Below are 22,087 nucleotides of genomic sequence, written 5' to 3'. Positions count from 1 at the left end.
TTCTTGAGCAGCAAATCAGCATATTAGAATGATTTCTGAAGGATCATGTGACAATGAAAACTGGACTAATGAATAAATGTAATATTTAATAAATATATTCAAATAGAAAACAGTTCATTTAAACTGTAATAATATTTCACAATATTACTGTATTTTTGATAAAATTAATGCAGCCTTTGGGAGCATAAAAAAAACAAAAAACCTCTTACTGATCCCAAACTATTTAATGATAATGTACATGGATCTAAATCTAAAGTCAGTTTCCTCTACACTATCTCTACTGCACATAAACACTACAACTTTAAAGAGGTCATATTTTCCAGGTCATTTTTTTATAATTCTTGACAAGACTGCACCACAAGTTATTTACCAGTGTCTCATTTATATAATTCTACAGAAGTTTACGGTTCCATTTTTATGAAAACCCTGACAAGCAATAAATCCTAGTCATCCCAAACACATGAAAAATCAGTAAGACATATCGCCCACTACTTGATTTTGTCGCACCAAGCAGCAGTTTTCTCATTCTGCATGGACAGATAAATTGCTTGCATACATTACATACATAACTATATAGCACGATTTGGCTACTGAACCTTAAGGCTTCATGCAAATGAGATCTGTTATGATTGGCTAACCTCTTCGCATGTGAAATGAGTAACAATGACAAGTCTTAATGTGGGGGTCTTATGTTAATATGCTTGCAGTTCATGTCGTTTCAAGTTCTTCATTGTATATCAAACTCTTATTAAATGCTTTCCATGATATGACCCCTTTAATGTGAGTTTCAGGTCGCTGTAGGACACCGCAGCACAGTTAACACACCAGACTAGACATGCTGTTTGCCTGAGGTCAAATACTAGCTCAAAAATAGAAGCAGAAACTAAGAAGGACAGGCGTACTGTAAGACAGATGAGTGGAAAATAGACAGATAGAGCATCAGACAGACCGCGTGTTACCTTTAGAGAGGCCGTTAGAGCCATTATGGGGATAAGAGGAACCAACAGCTAGAAATGCTGCAGAGGGAATGAGAGAGAAAGAAGAGAGAGAGAAATAATAGATGCTGAGGAATTGTGGTAAACATCAAGTGAAGGGAGAAAATGAGAAACACCATCACCAGCATAGAGAGAGAGAGAGAGAGAGGGATAAGAGAGGAGTAATGAAGCACCTGACAGCAGTCACTGTCCCGTGAGCACTCCTGGATTAAAATAAATGCAGTCGCATTAGGTTTACACACACACACACACCTGTCCTTACCTGAGGCGAGATGGTGAGCTGGGAGCTCTTCACTCAACTGAAGCATCCTGACAATCACAGCACTTTATCTCTAACATTAACACATTCCTCTATCCAGACCCAAAAACACAGCGACTGAACCTTCATTACCACAGAAAGCACAGGAACTGAAGCACAAGCCTCAAAAACACTCATGCCTCTGCTGTCCTCGATCTAGATCAGACGTCCATATATTAACTAACAGTGTCATGAAGAAACCTCAGCAATAAGTGACGCATTCGTAATCACAGATATGCGGAGACCTTTGAGCTCCAGTAAAACATCAGCTGGTGTCAGTACGGTCAGTTCACGTCTGATATCACAGCGGCCCTTGCAAAACAGTTTGCTGCAAATGTCTAAAACAGACAAAATGAGAGACCTGGGATTTTGCATAATTAACAATGACAGAACACAATAACACTGCAGCAGGGATGTTTGAGTGACCCGCCATCCTACTACCAGTGCTGTTATTGTTAACTAAAATACAATTAAAACTATTAAAGATCATATTTGCAAACAGAAATAAAATACAACTATTGGATGAAAAATTTTAACTTATATAATGCAGTTATTGGAAAGGCAATATTTTTAAAATTTAAGTTTATGTACTAAAAATATATTTAAAAAAATGAAATAAAAAAATAAAAGAAAACTGAAATTATAGCCAATTTAAAATATGAATAAAGACTGTATAAATAATAGTAAAATAACACTGCCTATTACAGATATAAAAAGAATCTGATTTGACAAAATCGATTTAATTAGATTAGTTGTAATTGCATAGAAAACTCTAAATTAATATATTTAACTGATCTGCCAATTCTAATCTGATAAATGCAACTAATCTGATCCAGTTTGACTTTAAATGTAATTAATTAGATTAGATTTAATTGAATATAAAACACTAAATAACTGACTATTAACTGATTTCACATACAAAAATGTACTGTAATGGCTATGGCATTTTTGTGAAAATTGCTAGTTGAATTTAGACTTGCATGAATTAATGAGGAGCCATCTAAGGTTTTACTATGATCTCACTACAAACACTACAGAAAATGTTAGTTCTTATGAAATATGTTGAATTTGCATTATGCATTAATAAGCTGGTAAATTGTGTACTGGGGATCTTCTATTATGCCTCTCTCTCTATATATTATGACATTGTGCTCTTGTTCATGTCCTCTCATGTTCAGCTCTCTGATTATAACCCTGAAATAGCCTCCATCTGCCCCCTCTATGCCTCTCAGGTTATTTTTAGCAACACATCATCATCCAACTGGGTAAAACTAGGGCAAAAAGTCTCAGCATGTCTCTGGCTGTGTTGCCCTCTTTTCAGAGCTACACTAAATACCCTGCTCGCTCATTAGTGGTCCAGCAAGTGCACATGAGAGCCCGTCCACTCTGACCCCTGATTAGACAATAACTTCTACTGCAGTGTCTACAGAGTAAAATCAAAATAGAACAAAACTGATTCATGAACAAATGACATGAAACATTCAATTTGAGTCATCTAACAAATTTCTTGCGGAACCCACTGACGAGGTGTGTCTCGTCAAGAAGGCTGATTCAGCCAAATTCAGATGTGTTTATTTGACATTGCATGTATCATTTATGGAGAAGATATTCACTGCAACACGTTCAGTAAAAAAAAAGGTCAAAGATGGCAGACAAAGTGTTGAATGTTGATTTAAAAAAATAAATGCATATTTCATTAAATTATGAAGGGTATGAAAAGTTTATTTGCATTTAGGAATACCTATATAAAGCAATATATAAATATAAAGCAAAGCAGGCCTATATAAAGCAATTTTAACTGCTTGATTGCTTGTATCATTGCAAAATATAAACTCCAGCTGTAATCTGCTAAATGTGACTGCATTGCATGATGATATTAAGACCTTATTAATATTAACATCGAGTATCTGATATCACAGCGGCCCTTGCAAAACAGTTTGCTGCAAATGTCTAAAACAGACAAAATGAGAGACCTGGGATTTTGCATAATTAACAATGACAGAACACAATAACACTGCAGCAGGGATGTTTGAGTGACCCGCCATCCTACTACCAGTGCTGTTATTGTTAACTAAAATACAATTAAAACTATTAAAGATCATATTTGCAAACAGAAATAAAATACAAATATTGGATGAAAAATTTTAACTTATATAATGCAGTTATTGGAAAGGCAATATTTTTAAAATGTAAGTTTATGTACTAAAAATATATTTTAAAAAATGAAATAAAAAAATAAAAGAAAACTGAAATTATAGCCAATTTAAAATATGAATAAAGACTGTATAAATAATAGTAAAATAACACTGCCTATTACAGATATAAAAAGAATCTGATTTGACAAAATCGATTTAATTAGATTAGTTGTAATTGCATAGAAAACTCTAAATTAATATATTTAACTGATCTGCCAATTCTAATCTGATAAATGCAACTAATCTGATCCAGTTTGACTTTAAATGTAATTAATTAGATTAGATTTAATTGAATATAAAACACTAAATAACTGACTATTAACTGATTTCACATACAAAAATGTACTGTAATGGCTATGGCATTTTTGTGAAAATTGCTAGTTGAATTTAGACTTGCATGAATTAATGAGGAGCCATCTAAGGTTTTACTATGATCTCACTACAAACACTACAGAAAATGTTAGTTCTTATGAAATATGTTGAATTTGCATTATGCATTAATAAGCTGGTAAATTGTGTACTGGGGATCTTCTATTATGCCTCTCTCTCTATATATTATGACATTGTGCTCTTGTTCATGTCCTCTCATGTTCAGCTCTCTGATTATAACCCTGAAATAGCCTCCATCTGCCCCCTCTATGCCTCTCAGGTTATTTTTAGCAACACATCATCATCCAACTGGGTAAAACTAGGGCAAAAAGTCTCAGCATGTCTCTGGCTGTGTTGCCCTCTTTTCAGAGCTACACTAAATACCCTGCTCGCTCATTAGTGGTCCAGCAAGTGCACATGAGAGCCCGTCCACTCTGACCCCTGATTAGACAATAACTTCTACTGCAGTGTCTACAGAGTAAAATCAAAATAGAACAAAACTGATTCATGAACAAATGACATGAAACATTCAATTTGAGTCATCTAACAAATTTCTTGCGGAACCCACTGACGAGGTGTGTCTCGTCAAGAAGGCTGATTCAGCCAAATTCAGATGTGTTTATTTGACATTGCATGTATCATTTATGGAGAAGATATTCACTGCAACACGTTCAGTAAAAAAAAAGGTCAAAGATGGCAGACAAAGTGTTGAATGTTGATTTAAAAAAATAAATGCATATTTCATTAAATTATGAAGGGTATGAAAAGTTTATTTGCATTTAGGAATACCTATATAAAGCAATATATAAATATAAAGCAAAGCAGGCCTATATAAAGCAATTTTAACTGCTTGATTGCTTGTATCATTGCAAAATATAAACTCCAGCTGTAATCTGCTAAATGTGACTGCATTGCATGATGATATTAAGACCTTATTAATATTAACATCGAGTAAAACCGTTTTTAAACAATGTGTATTGTGAAAAGCACCATACAAATAATTTTGACTTAAAGTTTTTGTAAAAATTTTAATTATAGTCATAATAATTATGGATTATTATATTTGAATATGATTATATAAAGCAATTTTAACTGCTTGATTGCTTGTATCATTGCAAAATATAAACTCCAGCTGTAATCTGCTAAATGTGACTGCATTGCATTATGATATTAAGACCTTATTAATATTAACATCGAGTAAAACCGTTTTTAAACAATGTGTATTGTGAAAAGCACCATACAAATAATTTTGACAAAGTTTTTGTAAAAATTTTAATCATAGTCATAATAATTATGGATTATTATATTTGAATATGATTATTAAAAAAAGTCATTTAATGAAAAACTAAATTAATCAATTATTTACAAAATAGTTATTCCACATCCTGCCCAGTGTTGTCCTCTAAACAATATGCAATTTAAAGGCCATGAAATGTATATATGAATGTATTTATGTAAGCTGTGTGCAAATAAACATTATGTGCAAAATAGAGTAAAACATTAAGCGCTGCAAATGTTAAAAAATATGTAAATCAACTGTAAGTTGAGTCTCCCGTGCATTTTCATTGTCGGCTACTTATGAGGCTTCATGTGGGCAGTAGGCAGCTCACTAGGTTTTGAAACGGAGCTGCCGAGGTGTGTCTCGTCAAGAAGGCTGATTCAGCCAAATTCAGATGTGTTTATTTGACATTGCATGTATCATTTATGGAGAAGATATTCACTGCAACACGTTCAGTAAAAAAAAAGGTCAAAGATGGCAGACAAAGTGTTGAATGTTGATTTAAAAAAATAAATGCATATTTCATTAAATTATGAAGGGTATGAAAAGTTTATTTGCATTTAGGAATACCTATATAAAGCAATATATAAATATAAAGCAAAGCAGGCCTATATAAAGCAATTTTAACTGCTTGATTGCTTGTATCATTGCAAAATATAAACTCCAGCTGTAATCTGCTAAATGTGACTGCATTGCATTATGATATTAAGACCTTATTAATATTAACATCGAGTAAAACCGTTTTTAAACAATGTGTATTGTGAAAAGCACCATACAAATAATTTTGACTTAAAGTTTTTGTAAAAATTTTAATTATAGTCATAATAATTATGGATTATTATATTTGAATATGATTATTAAAAAAAGTCATTTAATGAAAAACTAAATTAATCAATTATTTACAAAATAGTTATTCCACATCCTGCCCAGTGTTGTCCTCTAAACAATATGCAATTTAAAGGCCATGAAATGTATATATGAATGTATTTATGTAAGCTGTGTGCAAATAAACATTATGTGCAAAATAGAGTAAAACATTAAGCGCTGCAAATGTTAAAAAATATGTAAATCAACTGTAAGTTGAGTCTCCCATGCATTTTCATTGTCGGCTACTTATGAGGCTTCATGTGGGCAGTAGGCAGCTCACTAGGTTTTGAAATGGAGCTGCTATAGTATGTAGTATGGACCAGTGATTATCCTGCAGGAAACACGCTAGGCACATGACACATGCCATGTTAGTCAGCACTGACACACTCTTAAAGATGACATCAGCACAACAAGAGCTGTCACAGGTGACCTCAGCACAAGTGCTTGATCTCAGAGACGCAGAGAAACGCGAGCCTCCACCTGTTCACTTGAGCCTTGTTCACTGCAGAAATGAGCAGCACACGCCCTCAACAAAACTGCCACAACAACTCAAAGGAAACGCTCAACAATGCCATCATGCAACGATGCAAACAGACGCACACAATACATACTGCATTCACACACGTGCAGAAACACACACATGCCCTCCCTGTCCGTTACAGATGACCTTGCATTGTCAGAAGTCCTGTAGTGTTTGCAAGCGGCACAGATACTTAAAAATAAAACAACATGCTCACACACACATCCTAATGCTCAGTGCATGTACGAATCTCAACATGGTCTCACCTTCTGCAGCGTATTGGTCATAAAGCTCCTCATTCTGTATGTTTATCACCGGCATGACTGCTCTTCTCTTCTCTCCTCTTTCTATACATCCATCTGTCCCTCTCCCTCCCGCCCCGTGACGCCCGGCCGGCTCTGCTGTCAGCTGCACTTAAGAGACCTGACCACTGAATTCCTGTGCCCTTGCCAAGGATGGGCACGCACACACACACATACCCTCAAGCATACGCACACCAGTGTAGGGCAACATCAGCAATGCTACTAGCTACTAGCAGTGTCTTGAAACAAAATTATTTTTTATTTACAAAAATGATGCAAAATTCTAATGATATGAAACAATTCTAATGATACAAAATAATTATAGTTAATATATTTTTATCACACTGTACTACACACGCAGCTCTACTGCTGAGCAAACTGAGGTTAAAAACAAACATGCTGTCCAAAAATTCCCTCTCTCCCTTATGTAACATTGGAAAGTTTGATTGATTTGAATGAATCGGTTCATTCTGACGGTATATAATTTAACCTATAACAAACATACATTATTTATTCATCTATTACTATTTTTATGCACCCTGGGAAATACAAACGGTACTATAATGAAAAAACTAAAAACTAAAAAATTACACAGAATAAAAATCAAAATTTTGAAAAAAAAAAAAAAAGTTTTTTTTTTAAATTTACCTGTTCAAGTTCAAAGTTGGCATGAAATGTAAATGTGTTTTCTAAATGCATGTCATCGATCGTAATAGGAATGATTCATCAATGCATACATTTCCAAAATATGATTTAAAAAACTGTTAATATCATAAATCCTCTGGTGAAACAATAAGGATTTTTAAAAATAATTTTTACTGAGATGGGAGTAACAACGAACATTTTGCAAGTAGATAATTAGAACATTTACCAAAGAAATGTCCATAACTCGTTAATTATTTTAAGTTTTTTAAATAATAGTTTTAAAAACCCTTGATATTTTCAGAGTTTAAATGACCAAGGGAACCCTGCCTATTAGATACTACTAATTACAAAAAAACTCAAGCTAAAGTCAACTGCAACCTGACTGTAGTTTAACTCTTTGAATTATGAGTAGCTTGTATTTCGGGAAGCTACAGTTTTAAAGTAGCTTCCCCAACAATGGCAATAGCAAGCAAACATTTGTGTACACGTGTATGGCTACACACACACACACACACACACTTACTCATGTAGCGGAAGGTTTCCTCGGCCAGCATGGGTGAGATGGCACTGGGTTCCTCTGGAGAGCAGGAGGGGGAGATGACCCAGTCCTGACCCTCGTAAAGATACAGCGTATCCCCTCCGCAACCGCCGACACTGCCGTCACACACCTTACTGCCCTCATCTACAGAACAAACACACATCATTCAGCGTCAGTGGCTGATTCCTCAGGTCAGGAGAGACAGTGTTGCACGCCATCTGCTGTTCATTCAAGTCAAGACACACTCAGTCATATTATGAGGAGTCATTATTTTCTTGATATAAGAGTAAAATAAATAACTTTCAGAGCTTAAAACTCCATAAATAGATAGTTTGTATGTAATGTCAGCAACTAGTCATTATTGCCTGATGAGAAATCATTGTATAATTAGTCCACATCATGTTTTTCTGAGCTATGACAAATGAATCATCCTGACCCATCCCTAGATGTCACACAGATGCATCAGCACATGACCATCCACGCTTACATGTCAGTGATGCCAATTTGGTGATCAGAAACTTGTTTTGAACAGTTTGGTGAACGTGTATGTGGAAAAGTTCACCAAACCTTGTGTTTTAGCACCTCAGCATAGACTCCCAAAATTAGAAGTTAAGCTAAAGTTATAATATGATTTCAGGTTAATTACCACAGAGAATAATTTTACATTGTCCACTGGTTTGTTGAAAAGCAAAATGATATGCACAGCCTAGCATGCAATCATTCTAGATCAGTGGTTCTCAACCAGGGGTTGCAATATGGCTTAAAATGAACTGAAAAAGAAGACAAAAGGCTACACACACACACACACACACACTTACTCATGTAGCGGAAGGTTTCCTCGGCCAGCATGGGTGAGATGGCACTGGGTTCCTCTGGAGAGCAGGAGGGGGAGATGACCCAGTCCTGACCCTCGTAAAGATACAGCGTATCCCCTCCGCAACCGCCGACACTGCCGTCACACACCTTACTGCCCTCATCTACAGAACAAACACACATCATTCAGCGTCAGTGGCTGATTCCTCAGGTCAGGAGAGACAGTGTTGCACGCCATCTGCTGTTCATTCAAGTCAAGACACACTCAGTCATATTATGAGGAGTCATTATTTTCTTGATATAAGAGTAAAATAAATAACTTTCAGAGCTTAAAACTCCATAAATAGATAGTTTGTATGTAATGTCAGCAACTAGTCATTATTGCCTGATGAGAAATCATTGTATAATTAGTCCACATCATGTTTTTCTGAGCTATGACAAATGAATCATCCTGACCCATCCCTAGATGTCACACAGATGCATCAGCACATGACCATCCACGCTTACATGTCAGTGATGCCAATTTGGTGATCAGAAACTTGTTTTGAACAGTTTGGTGAACGTGTATGTGGAAAAGTTCACCAAACCTTGTGTTTTAGCACCTCAGCATAGACTCCCAAAATTAGAAGTTAAGCTAAAGTTATAATATGATTTCAGGTTAATTACCACAGAGAATAATTTTACATTGTCCACTGGTTTGTTGAAAAGCAAAATGATATGCACAGCCTAGCATGCAATCATTCTAGATCAGTGGTTCTCAACCAGGGGTTGCAATATGGCTTAAAATGAACTGAAAAAGAAGACAAAAAGTTTAAAAAATCAAAAAGAGCCATAAATCAAGATGCAAGCTGATATCACATTTTAACATCTTATTTCAATTTGTTCAGTCTTGTTAAACCTGTATAAATAAGGCAATTTTAAAAGTCTGATTTTTAGACCTGGAAAATTAATATAAATTTCAAGTCATTGACATTTTTATTACGCATATTTTTTTTCTAGTTATGTCAAGCACTTCAATAATTGATTAGGTAGAAATTGCTATTTGTGAGTCAAATGTATATATAACTATAAAAGTTAATCATTTATAATTATAATAATTATTATTGCATAAACATAACATGTTTAAAATGTATTTCTGTTAAAACACTTCTATGTCAAAGTTTAAAAAATCAAAAAGAGCCATAAATCAAGATGCAAGCTGATATCACATTTTAACATCTTATTTCAATTTGTTCAGTCTTGTTAAACCTGTATAAATAAGGCAATTTTAAAAGTCTGATTTTTAGACCTGGAAAATTAATATAAATTTCAAGTCATTGACATTTTTATTACGCATATTTTTTTTCTAGTTATGTCAAGCACTTCAATAATTGATTAGGTAGAAATTGCTATTTGTGAGTCAAATGTATATATAACTATAAAAGTTAATCATTTATAACTCTCTCTGTCTCACACACACACACACACACACACACACACACACACACACACACACACACACACACACACCTGTTCCCGCAGCTGTGTCCTCCTTCTCCACGCTCATGGGCTTCACCTCAAACATTCTGATTGGTCAGCTGGGCAAATGAGGGCGGGGCTCCTCACTCATGCCCAATCCGCAAGAGCAGAAGATGTGACACCTGATGTCACATCCTGCTCTGTATCAAAACAACACATATGAGTGTGTGTGTGTGTGTGTGTGTGTGTGTGTGTGTGTGTGTGTGTGTGTGTGTGTGTGTTTCCAGAGGCTTGCATGGAAACATGTTTGTGATGCCCGGGTTTGTAATCACTCCCTCATTCTCTCTCTGCTGACATTTCAGCTCTAGTTGAGTGGGTCTCCTCCAGCTGTTTGGCAGATTTAAGCGTGTATGTGGCTGAGCCGGAGACTTATGTGAAAGGAAGTCTTCAGTTTATTATTTCCCTTACAAAAACCAAAACACCACAGTTACTACTAGAGACTGTCCAATTTGTGTTTTTTAATGACTGATACCTTTCATTTTTATGTTTCAGTGCGCACTACCCAGAATCCATTTCTTGCTAGTGTTACTTTAGAATAATTAAAAAAATAACTAAATATGAATTAGACTTTAATAATAATAAAAACATATACAGAATGAATAATAATAATACAAAATAACAGCAGTTCAGTGTCCAAATAGTTTTCAGGTCACCGTCTCTAAAGCTTGCCTGTTTTCTTCAGGCCACGTCGCAGCTGTCTTCGAGGGGGGAGTGAGGGGCACTTCCTGTTGTTCAGAAACTCAACTGCTCCAGCGTGAGCTTCCTGTCTTGAGTTCTGGAGGGAAGAAAATCCCACTGTACCATACATGATGATGTTTACAGAGTATGATACTCATTTTGGAAACATGGGTTGGCTTTATAATGGATGAAAGCTGAGGGCCAAAATTCCCTTTACAAAAATGTACTATAATAATCACTCTGCAAAAAAATAAATAAACAAATAATAGGATAACAGAGAAGCTACATTTTGTGTTTTGTGAACAGACATTGTGAAATATTATTACAATTTAAAATAACCGTTTTCTATTATATAATTTAAAATGTAATTTATTCCTGTGATGCAAAGCTGAATTTTCAGCATCATTACTCCAGTCTTCAGAAATCATTCTAATATGCTGATTATTATTATTACACAGTTGTGCTGCCTAATACTTTTTGTGGAAACTGATACAATTTTCAGGATTAATTGAATAGAAAGTTCAAAAGAATTTTATTTATTTGAAATAGAAATCTTCTGTAACAATATAAATTAGTGCTGGGCGGTATGACCAAAGATTTATATCACGGTAGTAACACATACAGCTGTTCCCTCACCACAGTGCAACAGTGAAAAGGGACCCCTTTCAAACAGTGTTGCATTCCGAACGTTGTTTAAGCGACATACACCGGTATTGCGGTATTTTAAAAATTCATATCATAACAAAAATAAACACCGGTATTCGGTATGAACCGGTATACCGCCCAGCACTAATATAAATATCAATTTAATTTGCTGAAAAAATACATTAAAGTTATTTTTAAAAAGTAGGTTTTCACAGTAACCTTTTACATAAGGGGCCACAGTCAAACAGTTTCAATTTCAAAGTGACGATGTTTCACCTTCCGTGTGTGTGTTTGTCAAACTCAGGAGGGTGTGGGATGAGGGTTTTGTGCACAGAGAGAGATCAAAACAAACCTGCTGTACCGCAAACAAAAGTGAAAGTTGTGTAATGCATTGCATATAATGTTGGGAACAATTGAATTTATATAAAAAAAAAACTCCTTGTTGTAATAATCTTACCTGGCTAATAAATTCCAAATGAAATTGCAGTTTCAGAAAGAAAAAAATGTATGTTTTACATTTTCAAAATGCCTTCATTTCCAACTAATCCTTAGAACAAGATCCTGTGCACTTAGCCGTTTCCTTTACAACTCCATTATTTAATGAACCTGAAAAACTTTATTCTCGCTACTGTCAGAAGATAAGCAGCTATGCAAGACTTTTCTGACAAATACTTCACAACAAGAAAACCATGCACAAATAGTTACGTAACGTTCTTCCTCTTTTTGTCTTTCTCCAGGACTTTTTTGGGAAGTGCAAAGCTTGTGATGACAACCTGTTCTTTTAATATCGAGCCTCAAAGTCTGTCCAAGCCATTACAGGAAACTCTTCATCAATCAGACAATCACAGGGTCAAACCAATGATATCTAAACCAGTAGATGCAAAATCACCATCACAGATCGAGAGAAACAAGCATATCCAAACATCAGGCTGTCATTTTATTATTGACACATCAAGCACAGCTGTCAGACGCATCCCAAAAGTAAAGGGATGTTTGTGAGGGTGCGGTTGGGCTGATGGCATGAATCCAATCGCTTCCAGCAGCATTGTGTCTGATCCAGACGTTAATGCAGAGCTCATGACGGCTGCCACTGTGATTATACCAGCATGACTTCCAACAGTCTCTATCTAAGTGACACCTGAAATAAATTACACTCGTCCCATATATTCTCAGCCTCCCGTTTTGCTTAAGGCCAAGGAGAAGCTTCAGTACACCTCCATTAGCAGCATGTCATCTGTTCATCAATCTCCCCTCTGACCCACAGTTACTCTCCAGCAAGCTGTCTGCAATTATCCAAACCGTTACAAACTACAACAAAATCCAGAGGGCTCGAGTTACACTACTAACAAACCAGACTTATTTCAATGGTCAAAAAAGAAATATATATATATATATATAGTCAAATGCACAATTCTCGCAATTAACAGCATCATAAAGTTCACATGAACACATTTTTGAATTTATACTCTGTTTTAGTTGATAAGTCAGAGCTATAGGTGTATATTTAGTCTAGTTAGGCTTAACAGTGTAACTATTAGTGGAACTTAATAGTATTATAAATTAGTGCTGTCAAACGATTAATCACATCCAAAATAAAAGTTTTTGTTTACATAATATATATGTGTGTGTACGGTGTATATTTATTATGTATATATAAATACACACACATACAGCATATATTTTGTATGTATATATTTATATTCATATAATTCATATTATATATAAATATATTTAATATATAAATGTAACATTTTTCTTAATGCATGTGTGTGCATTTATATATACATAATAAATATACACAGTACACACACATATATTATGTAAACAAAAACGTTTATTTTGGATGCGATTAATCGCGATTAATCGTTTGACAGCACCGTATAGAATTATTTATCAAAATGTTTTTTTTAAATACTCTTAATATTCAAATTGTTAGACCAGTTTGTCTTTACAAATAATGTATTCTCTTTTTAAAAGGACTTAACGAAACGTCTTAAGATTGGTTGACTGAAACAGGTTAACAGGTCGTGTTCATGAATTATTTAATTCATAAATCAGATGTCAGCAAAGGGCATAATATTAATTCTGTCTGAACATAAATCACAACATTCCTGTAATTTATCACTATGACCCATTGATTAGAATGAACATAGATGATTATATTTATTCTGAGGCTCAGATGTTATGATAAAAATAAATATAAGCGTCTATATTCAGCTTCTGAGCGGAAATACGTGAACAAAGGCAGCACAGAGATGCTCGATATAATGCAGTGTTAGGAAAAAAACAAGCCATTTGATCTGATGCAACAGATTTCATAATAGATGCATTGATCTGCATCCCGATGCACGAGAGCCAATGTCCACATGAGCCTCCCTCACAAACTCGTCCACTCACCTACATACACACAAATATACCTACATGCCTTCTCAAAGAACGGAGAACCTCGCTCTCTTACCTTTAGTTCACTTAAAATCCGCTTCTTCTTCTTCTGAGCGCTACTGGTGCATGTGGCTGCCGTCACTTCGAGGTTTTGAGACAAAAAGAGCAGAGAGTGAGGAGGGAGGGGTATTTGGGGAAGCGTTCAGGGCAAATTGTGAGCTACAATTACGTCATAGAGTCCGCGACATTTATTTCATGATAAAAGTCCCTGAGCGATTTCTTTATTTATTTATGGATGTCAACTACAAACATTATTATGCATATTGAATTTTTAATAACTAGCTAATATTACACAGACACAACAATATTAAACAAACAAACAAATGAATAAATGAATGAGAAAGGAGAAACTGGGAAAAATAGACGGGAAGATTGATCTAATTCTTTCCTAGATGTTAGGTAATAACATCCTTTCTGTTTCTGTATTATTAAAAGATTTGGCAAGTCCACTTACAACTTACAATTTACTGTGCATTTCTGCCATAATGACATAACCTTGTCATAATCTGATAAACTAATCCTAAATATAATGTAAGAACTTTAATTTTCTGTGAAGCTGCTTTGCAACAATCTGAATCGTGAAAAGCGCTATACAAATAAACGTGAATTTAATTGAGTTGAATTAATAAAGTAAGATTTAATCTTGAGTGTGGAGAGAAGATGAAAACCTTCATTACTTACGTACTATAGGTCCCTTATTCGAAAATAAAGAACAATTTGTACAGTTATTCTAGGGATTCTAAACGTGCAATTTAATTTAAGCTTGCCACGGTTTTTAGATCACTTCCTATCATTTCAGGAAAAAATCTTAAATGATTATTTAAATGATAGAGAGGCGAAATTATTGCATAGATTAGGTGCTTTTATTATGCATACCCTTCTAGTTTAGGTTTAGTCGCGTGATCAAAAGACTTTTATTGTGGACATTCCTCTGGAACGTCATTTACGGCGTGTTTGAGAGACTTTTATTATGTAAATATCAACCGGGACTGTGAAGAAAAGCTTTGGCAAGTCAACTTACATATGTTATTGGTAAATGTGAGAGGCGCTGCGTGATTTTTCTTCTTACAATAAAACTGTGATGTGACCGAAGTAACTGCAACTGCAAAGAACTGACGTTCGCCGTCAAAATTAAGGGCGCAAAATCAATTTACAGGAGAACCTCCATCCACATGCATAACAAACAATGGTGAGTTTTTGTCATATCTGGCTTTGAGCTTCTCATCAGTCTCAGAAAATTTTGGTGTGCATGATATTAGAAAATAATAGTTTTGTAACTCGTGCGAATAATAGTAATCGTGCATTAGTAATGTTAAATCATGTCAAAATTCTCTACTATAGTCACCAAATGCGTTAATGCAATATTAAACATAATTAATATGAAACCGGGTGGATTTGATATTGAAGTCCAGCTTATTTTAGACGCTTCTAGTGCACCATTGCTCTTCGTTGAAGATTTTTTTTTCTTAACCCTGTTAACCTACATGCAATCACTGTCAAGGACTAGGAAGGACACCTGCTGTCAGTTACTCTGATAATTACTAATTATTAATATTTAACATATCATCTAATTTGGGCATGCATGGTTATGCATATCTATATTGTGAACCAATATGCATTATTTATTTTATTTACAATTGCAGTTTAAGCAGAGACCTAATCTTAAGCTATATGCATTCAATAATCTTTAATATATTTCTTATGAATATAAAGTGTAATCGGGCAAGCATGAACTTATTTTGATGCCGCTAATATTAATTATATAACAACACAAAATGGACAGTGTTTCCCAATGTTATGGTATGATATCAGAGCTGATGCACCCAGACAGATATGACATCCTATCAAGTGATATAACTGAAGATGATGATGATGATGATGTCTAGAGTAGAGAGGAGATCAGACTCATGCAGTAGGTCAAGCGGTGCCAGACACTGATTCCGGCTGCTCTGTTCATGGACACAGCGTCTGCTACAGGACCAGAATATGGATGCTGATTTTCAGACAAGACGCATTTGAAATCAGGCTATTCTTAGAAAATAGAAATGTGTGCAATTGAAATGTGAGCTTTGGATCTGGATCATAATGCCATTTAAGCCCTGAAAATTTGATATGTGCTTGAAAGCGTCTCCGCTGATGGTTTGCTTCATAGGACTCTAATGGAGCAGCGTGAGATGAGATGAAGTCTGTCTTTTACGCAGTGAAATCCGAGCAAAGCCAGGTAAGCGAAAAACATTTTGCTTTTCAGGCATATTTTCTTGCAATGAGAAATGCAGCGTGGCACACTGGAAACAGCCAGAAAACCACTGCTGGAATGTTTTTGCAGATGGACTGATTGTTATTCACTGTCTTCAGAATCAGATAAATGAACTCCAGTGAAGCATCAGCTCAGCCTCATGTCGTTTCTGGTGAGAGTCAAATCTTTTCATCCCCAGCTTGTTTGTGCAAAGCTCAATGCATTCTGTATTTCATGCTTTCTGTGTTTATTTCTGCAGTTCTTCATTCTGGGTATCAGAAATGTGTTTGCATGAAGCTTTTGATTCTGGGTTTAGTGTTCAGTATAGTAGTAGAGCTTTAGGGATGTGTTTATGGGCTGAAGATGTTCGCTGAACAATATCCATGGCCTGATTATTCTCTAATCCCTAGATATCAGCACATTTAATAATAAACGTCCTCATTAATATCCACCAATCCTCCACCTCACCTCTTAATCCAGGAGGCTCATGTCAATGTCTCACTCATAAAGACATGTTCTGGATTCAATAAAGGTTCCTTAAGCATGAAACAAATGAAAGTTGTGTTTGCAGTTTCCTGTGTCACTCGTTAATACATAAATAAATGTTGTCAAAATGATTAACAGCCATTAAAAAGCATGTTAATTTTGCATTGTTTATAAGTAGTTTCATAAAAGAACATTTAGATATCAAATCTGGGTAAAATTCTTGGAAATTAGTGTTTTTCCACAATTATTTGCTATAATCAAATATACATCAGTTAAATACTAATTTCTGTAAGTGACAATTCAACCACTATTAATATCATAATGTGTCTGTTAAATGAATATTTCACCCAAAAATGAACATTTGCCGAGAATTTACTCACCCTCAGAGCATCCAAGATGTAGATGAGATGTTTCTTCATGGGAACAGATTTGGAGAAATGTAGCATTGCATCACTTGCTCACCAATGGATCCTCTGGAGTGAATGGGTGCCGTCAGAATGAGAGTCCAAACAGCTGATAAAAACATCACAATAACCCACACCAGTCCGGTCCATCAGTTAAAGGGATAGTAGGATTACTTGTGGATTATTGTGATGTTTTTATCAGCTGTTTGGACTCTCATTCTGACGGCACCCATTCACTCCAGAGGATCCATTGGTGAGCAAGTGATGCGATGCTACATTTCTCCAAATCTGTTCCCATGAAGAAACATCTCATCTACATCTTGAATAGCCTGAGTGTGAGTAAATTCTCAGCAAAGTTTTGTTTTTGGGTGAACTATTCCTTTAACGTCATAAAACAATGTTCCAGGTTCAGTTTGTAAAAACAAACAAAAATTGTTTCATGTTTTGCATCGAATACGGAAAATTCCTTTAACCATGACTTAATCACACATGGCAAGGCTGACTCTGCACTGCAGCATTTCCATAATCATCTCCTCCTTTTGCCATGTCTTTGCCCTTCAGCCCACCCTTGCTCAATTCATGCATATTCATACTGTGGATATAGTCGTATTCATCTCCATATTCATTTGTGGGGTGGGGGGCGTGTCTCATGTCTCCTCCCCTCTTCCCCTCAGGACTGCACCTGTATCTCCTCCCACACACAAGTCCAGCCCATCAGCATAGAGGAGCAGTATGAAGACATCAGCCATCAGTGCTCGGTCAGTAAGTCAAGTCAAGTCAAGTCACCTTTATTTATATAGCGCTTTTAACAATACAGATTGTGTCAAAGCAACTGAACAGCATTAATTAGGAAAATAGTGTCAATAATGCAAAATGACAATAGTAAACACAAATTTTTCAGTTAAAGACAGTTCATCATTGAATTCAGTGATGTCAACATCCAGCTCAGTTTAAATAGTATCTTTGCAATCAAGTCAACGGTATCGCTGGAAATGAAGTGTCAGTAGAGTCTTAACAATAGATCGCAGCTTCAGTGTGTTTGAAGGCAACAGGCATTGACTTTTGTCTTCTTTAGACGAGCCATTCAAGAGAGATTCACACTGACACCGATTCAGTTACTGCACTACTATGGGTCGTTAGCGGGATTGAGGAAAAATTCAGAATTTAGGAGCTGGTTCATGTTGGAGGGAGAATTTGAATTAGTCACAAAACACAGTGCATTGAAATAACGTTTGAATAGGAACAATGGGAAATATGCAAAATCCAAATTACATATCATACACTACCGTTCAAAGGTTTTGGGTTGATAGTGTTTTTATTTATTTATTTTTTTTCAAAATTTGAAAGAAGCCTTTTATGCTCACCAAGGCTGCATTTATTTGATCCAAAATACAGAAAAAACAGTAATATTGTGAAATATTATTATAATTAATGTGATATATTTTAAAATGTAATTAATTCCTGTGATCAAAGCTGAATTTTCAGCATCATTACTCCAGTCTTCAGTGTCACATGATCCTTCAGAAATCATCCTAATATGCTGATTTGCTGCTCGAGAAACATTTCTGATTATTATCAATGTTAAATACAGTTGTTCCGCATAATATTATTGTTGAAGGATCAACAATTATACATAAAAGGATTTTTTGATAAATAGAAAGTTCAGAAGGATAGCATTTATTTGAAATATATTTTTGTAACAATATAAATGTCTTTACTGCCACTTGATCAATTGAATGCATCCTTGCTGAATAAAGATATTTATTTCTTAAAATACTTTTTTATTTCTTTCCAAGAATATAACTGTTGATGATTATACTGTATGGCAACACAAATAAATGTATCAATTAATACTGATTGATAAATTAATACTGAAAATACTTTTTTTTTTTTTTTTGCAAAATGTACAAAATGTTTATTGCATTGTATTTAGGTAGTTCTATAAAAATATTTTTTTTCATCAAAATCTGGAGTAAGTTTACAGTGAATGTTTTCCCACTATCATTTGCAATAATCAAATATATAAATTCAATTATTTTGGAAATGCCCCGTATTCCGTTAAATTCCATTTTCTGCTTCTATGAATTCAAATAAGAAATTGAAACACACTCTGAATGACACTTATTTGAGTATTGTGCCATTTGTTGTTCGTGTTTGTCTGCTGTATGAGACTGTATCAGTAGATCACTTTGGTAGTTGCTGCATCATAGTTTGTCGCATTGCCGTCAGCCGCTGTTGCCCACGTCGCCTCAAATCACACACAGACTCTGATTTCAAATGAATGACGTCCGTTTGCTTTGTCGCTGCAAATAGCTGTCAGTGTGAAAAGCCCTGTCGGATATGAGAGAGCAGTCATGCCAGTGAAACATCATCGCATAATGACAAACTCCAGTGAGCTTCAGGTTGTTGTTGTGCTCAAGTTTGATCTGAGTGGATCCATTGTATTGGGCATCACAAAGCAGTGTTTCTGTTCCATCGTTCTGGATGAAAGCTCACTTGTGCTGTTGTCCTGTGTTTTTGGCTGAAGGATACATCTGTGGGTTGTCTTTAGATTTTCTCATCCTGTGGCAGAAATATTTGGTGTTTGACTGCAGTGATCTGGGCCACTTTCCCATTCATGATCTAAAGAGGCTTTTCCAAAAATGCTTCAATAAAACGTTATACGCTTAAGAGCTTGGTTAAAGTCTAAAATGTTGACATGTTTATAGAAGCTACCTGAATAATTACGAATCTGGTTTAATGGCACAGTGATTTGAATATAACTCTATCACCCCCTAGAGTTCTCAGCTATGTAATGCATGTCAAGTTGCATGTCAACAATGAATTGCAATATTAAAAAATTATTCAAAGCAAAAAACCTGGAGGTTCAAGACTTGTACTTATGAAGGATTGAATGAGCTCCAATAAAGCATTATGGACTGTGTAATTAATTACTGTTTAATATAATTTTTTTTTTTCATTTCTTATTTGAAAACACTACTACTGTGGTTCAATGGCACTAGCAGCACCAAGGCTGTGTTTGATTCGCAGGGAATGCATGAACATGAAATGTATATGCCATTTCTGAAATGCTTTTTATGTTATTCCCTCATTTCAATTGATACCTTGAAATATTCTACACCCACTAACCTCCATCTTAACTACAAATATTCTGATCTGCAAAAGATCCGTGTTTCTCAGTAGTGTTATTTTAGTATTATAATATGCTATTATAGTTTTTACCAATATTTTGAATGAGCTTTTATTTTTATATTTTAAGTTTTAATTTTAATTTCTTTTAAATAATTTAATTTTTATTAAATAATGGTGTGTATTTATTTATTTAGTTTAGTTTAATTTATTTAGTTTTTATCTATTTCCAATCAGTAATTTTTGTTAGTTGCCAAGGCAACATTTCTCATTTTCATTTATGGTTACACTTTAGTTTAGGGAATACTATTCACTATTAACTGGTTGCTTATTAGCATGCATATTACTAGCAAATTGGCTGTTTATTAGTGTGTATAAAGCACATATTAATGCCTTATTCTGCATATATGACCATATTCTACATCCCTTATCCCTAAACATAATTACTACAACAACCAGAGTTTATTAAGGGCAAAACTCTGTAAAGTCTTACCATATTTATGTTTTATTTATATTTATTTCGGTTTTATTTCAATGAACACTTTTTTTTTTTTAGTTTTAGTTAACAATAATAACACTTTTTAATAAAAGTGATCTGAGGCCAGAAAACAGAGGCGACTTCATCCATGACCTTTCCATCTCCAGTCTCTGGAAGCAACAGTTCCTCTAGCATCGCATTAGTGTTAGGCACAGGACAGGAAGTGTCTTATTATGTTCTGTTTATATTTGATTCTTCCCTAGAATAACCCAGTAAACATGACCAGCATTGTGTGGAGTGTTTTATCAGGTAGAGTCGTGTGTGTGTGTGTGTGTGTGTGTGCTATATGTTTGTTCATGTGTGTTTGTGTGCTGTGTTATGTGTGTGACAGAGCAGTGATGTCTCTCCGTGTTCTGTGTTGACGGATGAAGATGACATCACAGATCTTTCCACTGACCCCGCCCACTATCAGCTGCTCTCACAACTGGGTAATGACCGTGACCTACTTTATACAGTATATGATATGTGTTAGCTACTTCCTGATGTCTCATGTCTATATCATGTGTTTATATCGCTGTGTTTTGTCCTCTGTCTGTGGACAGGCCGGGGCTTTAATAACCTCAGTCAGGTGAGCATGGCTCGACACACACCGTCTGGCCGGCTGGTGGCGGTGAAGAACACTAACCTGGATGAGTGTACAGAAGATGAGCTGCTGCAGCTGATGGTGTGTACATGCTTATGAGAACATCACGCTGATTTCTACTATTTTAAAATGAAGCTTTATTGGATTGTAGTTTTTTAATAAAGCTTGGCATATAAAATTATAGTCTTTTTTTTTTTTTTATCAAATTGTCTATTGAACTTTGACTAAATATACATAACTTTTTTGGGGGGGTAATTGTTCATATTTGATACATCAGGCTTTTATGGAATTGCATTTACAATCTTTGCAGCATTTCTGTTGATTTATGTATTTATTTATTTAATTGTGAAATGCTCATTTATTATAATTGTGTGCATGCAACATCATCATTTATTATAAAATAATAAATAAAATAAATATAAATATGTAATTTATATATTGTATATATACTGTATATACAATACATTTATAAATTATATAATACATTTTATGTGTGTGTGTATATATGTGACCCTGGACCACAAAACCAGTCATAAGGGTCTATTTTTTTTAATTGAGATTTATGTATCATATGAAAGCTGAATAAATAAGCTTTCCATTGATGTAT

At 34.9% G+C, this 22,087-nt stretch overlaps 2 protein-coding genes across 7 annotated transcripts in view; one reads left to right on the top strand and one right to left on the bottom strand.

The window, feature by feature from the left end:
- LOC107686751 (trafficking kinesin-binding protein 2-like) overlaps window positions 1–10,489 on the bottom strand; it is a 24,347-nt gene extending 13,858 nt beyond the window's left edge. For 2 of the 6 annotated variants that reach the window (XM_016483846.1, XM_016483847.1), the window contains exons 1-3: window positions 10,331–10,489; window positions 8,827–8,985; window positions 960–1,016 (exon numbers count right to left, since the gene is read on the bottom strand). In XM_016483846.1, coding sequence (XP_016339332.1) covers window positions 960–1,016; window positions 8,827–8,985; window positions 10,331–10,385 — 271 coding nt within the window. In that variant the 5' untranslated portion in view covers window positions 10,386–10,489. Of the gene's footprint in view, window positions 1–959; window positions 1,017–1,257; window positions 1,466–6,789; window positions 7,052–7,993; window positions 8,149–8,826; window positions 8,986–10,330 lie in introns of those variants that run through there. The other 4 variants (XM_016483848.1, XM_016483851.1, XM_016483849.1 and 1 more) reach the window with 4 other exon arrangements.
- A 4,562-nt stretch (window positions 10,490–15,051) lies between these two features.
- LOC107686750 (STE20-related kinase adapter protein beta-like) overlaps window positions 15,052–22,087 on the top strand; it is an 11,954-nt gene continuing 4,918 nt past the window's right edge. Inside the window, exons 1-6 of the mRNA XM_016483844.1 lie at window positions 15,052–15,293; window positions 16,257–16,325; window positions 16,460–16,512; window positions 17,905–17,988; window positions 21,229–21,325; window positions 21,440–21,561. Of these exons, the coding sequence (XP_016339330.1) occupies window positions 16,501–16,512; window positions 17,905–17,988; window positions 21,229–21,325; window positions 21,440–21,561 (315 nt within the window). The 5' untranslated portion in view covers window positions 15,052–15,293; window positions 16,257–16,325; window positions 16,460–16,500. The remainder of the gene's footprint in view (window positions 15,294–16,256; window positions 16,326–16,459; window positions 16,513–17,904; window positions 17,989–21,228; window positions 21,326–21,439; window positions 21,562–22,087) is intronic.

Source organism: Sinocyclocheilus anshuiensis, unplaced genomic scaffold (genome assembly GCF_001515605.1).
Source record: "Sinocyclocheilus anshuiensis isolate Anshui unplaced genomic scaffold, SAMN03320099.WGS_v1.1 scaffold958, whole genome shotgun sequence".
In the NCBI taxonomy this organism is placed as follows: domain Eukaryota; kingdom Metazoa; phylum Chordata; class Actinopteri; order Cypriniformes; family Cyprinidae; genus Sinocyclocheilus; species Sinocyclocheilus anshuiensis.
The sequence above is the reverse complement of the archived record's forward strand: the minus strand, read 5'-3'. Positions and strand labels throughout refer to the sequence as shown.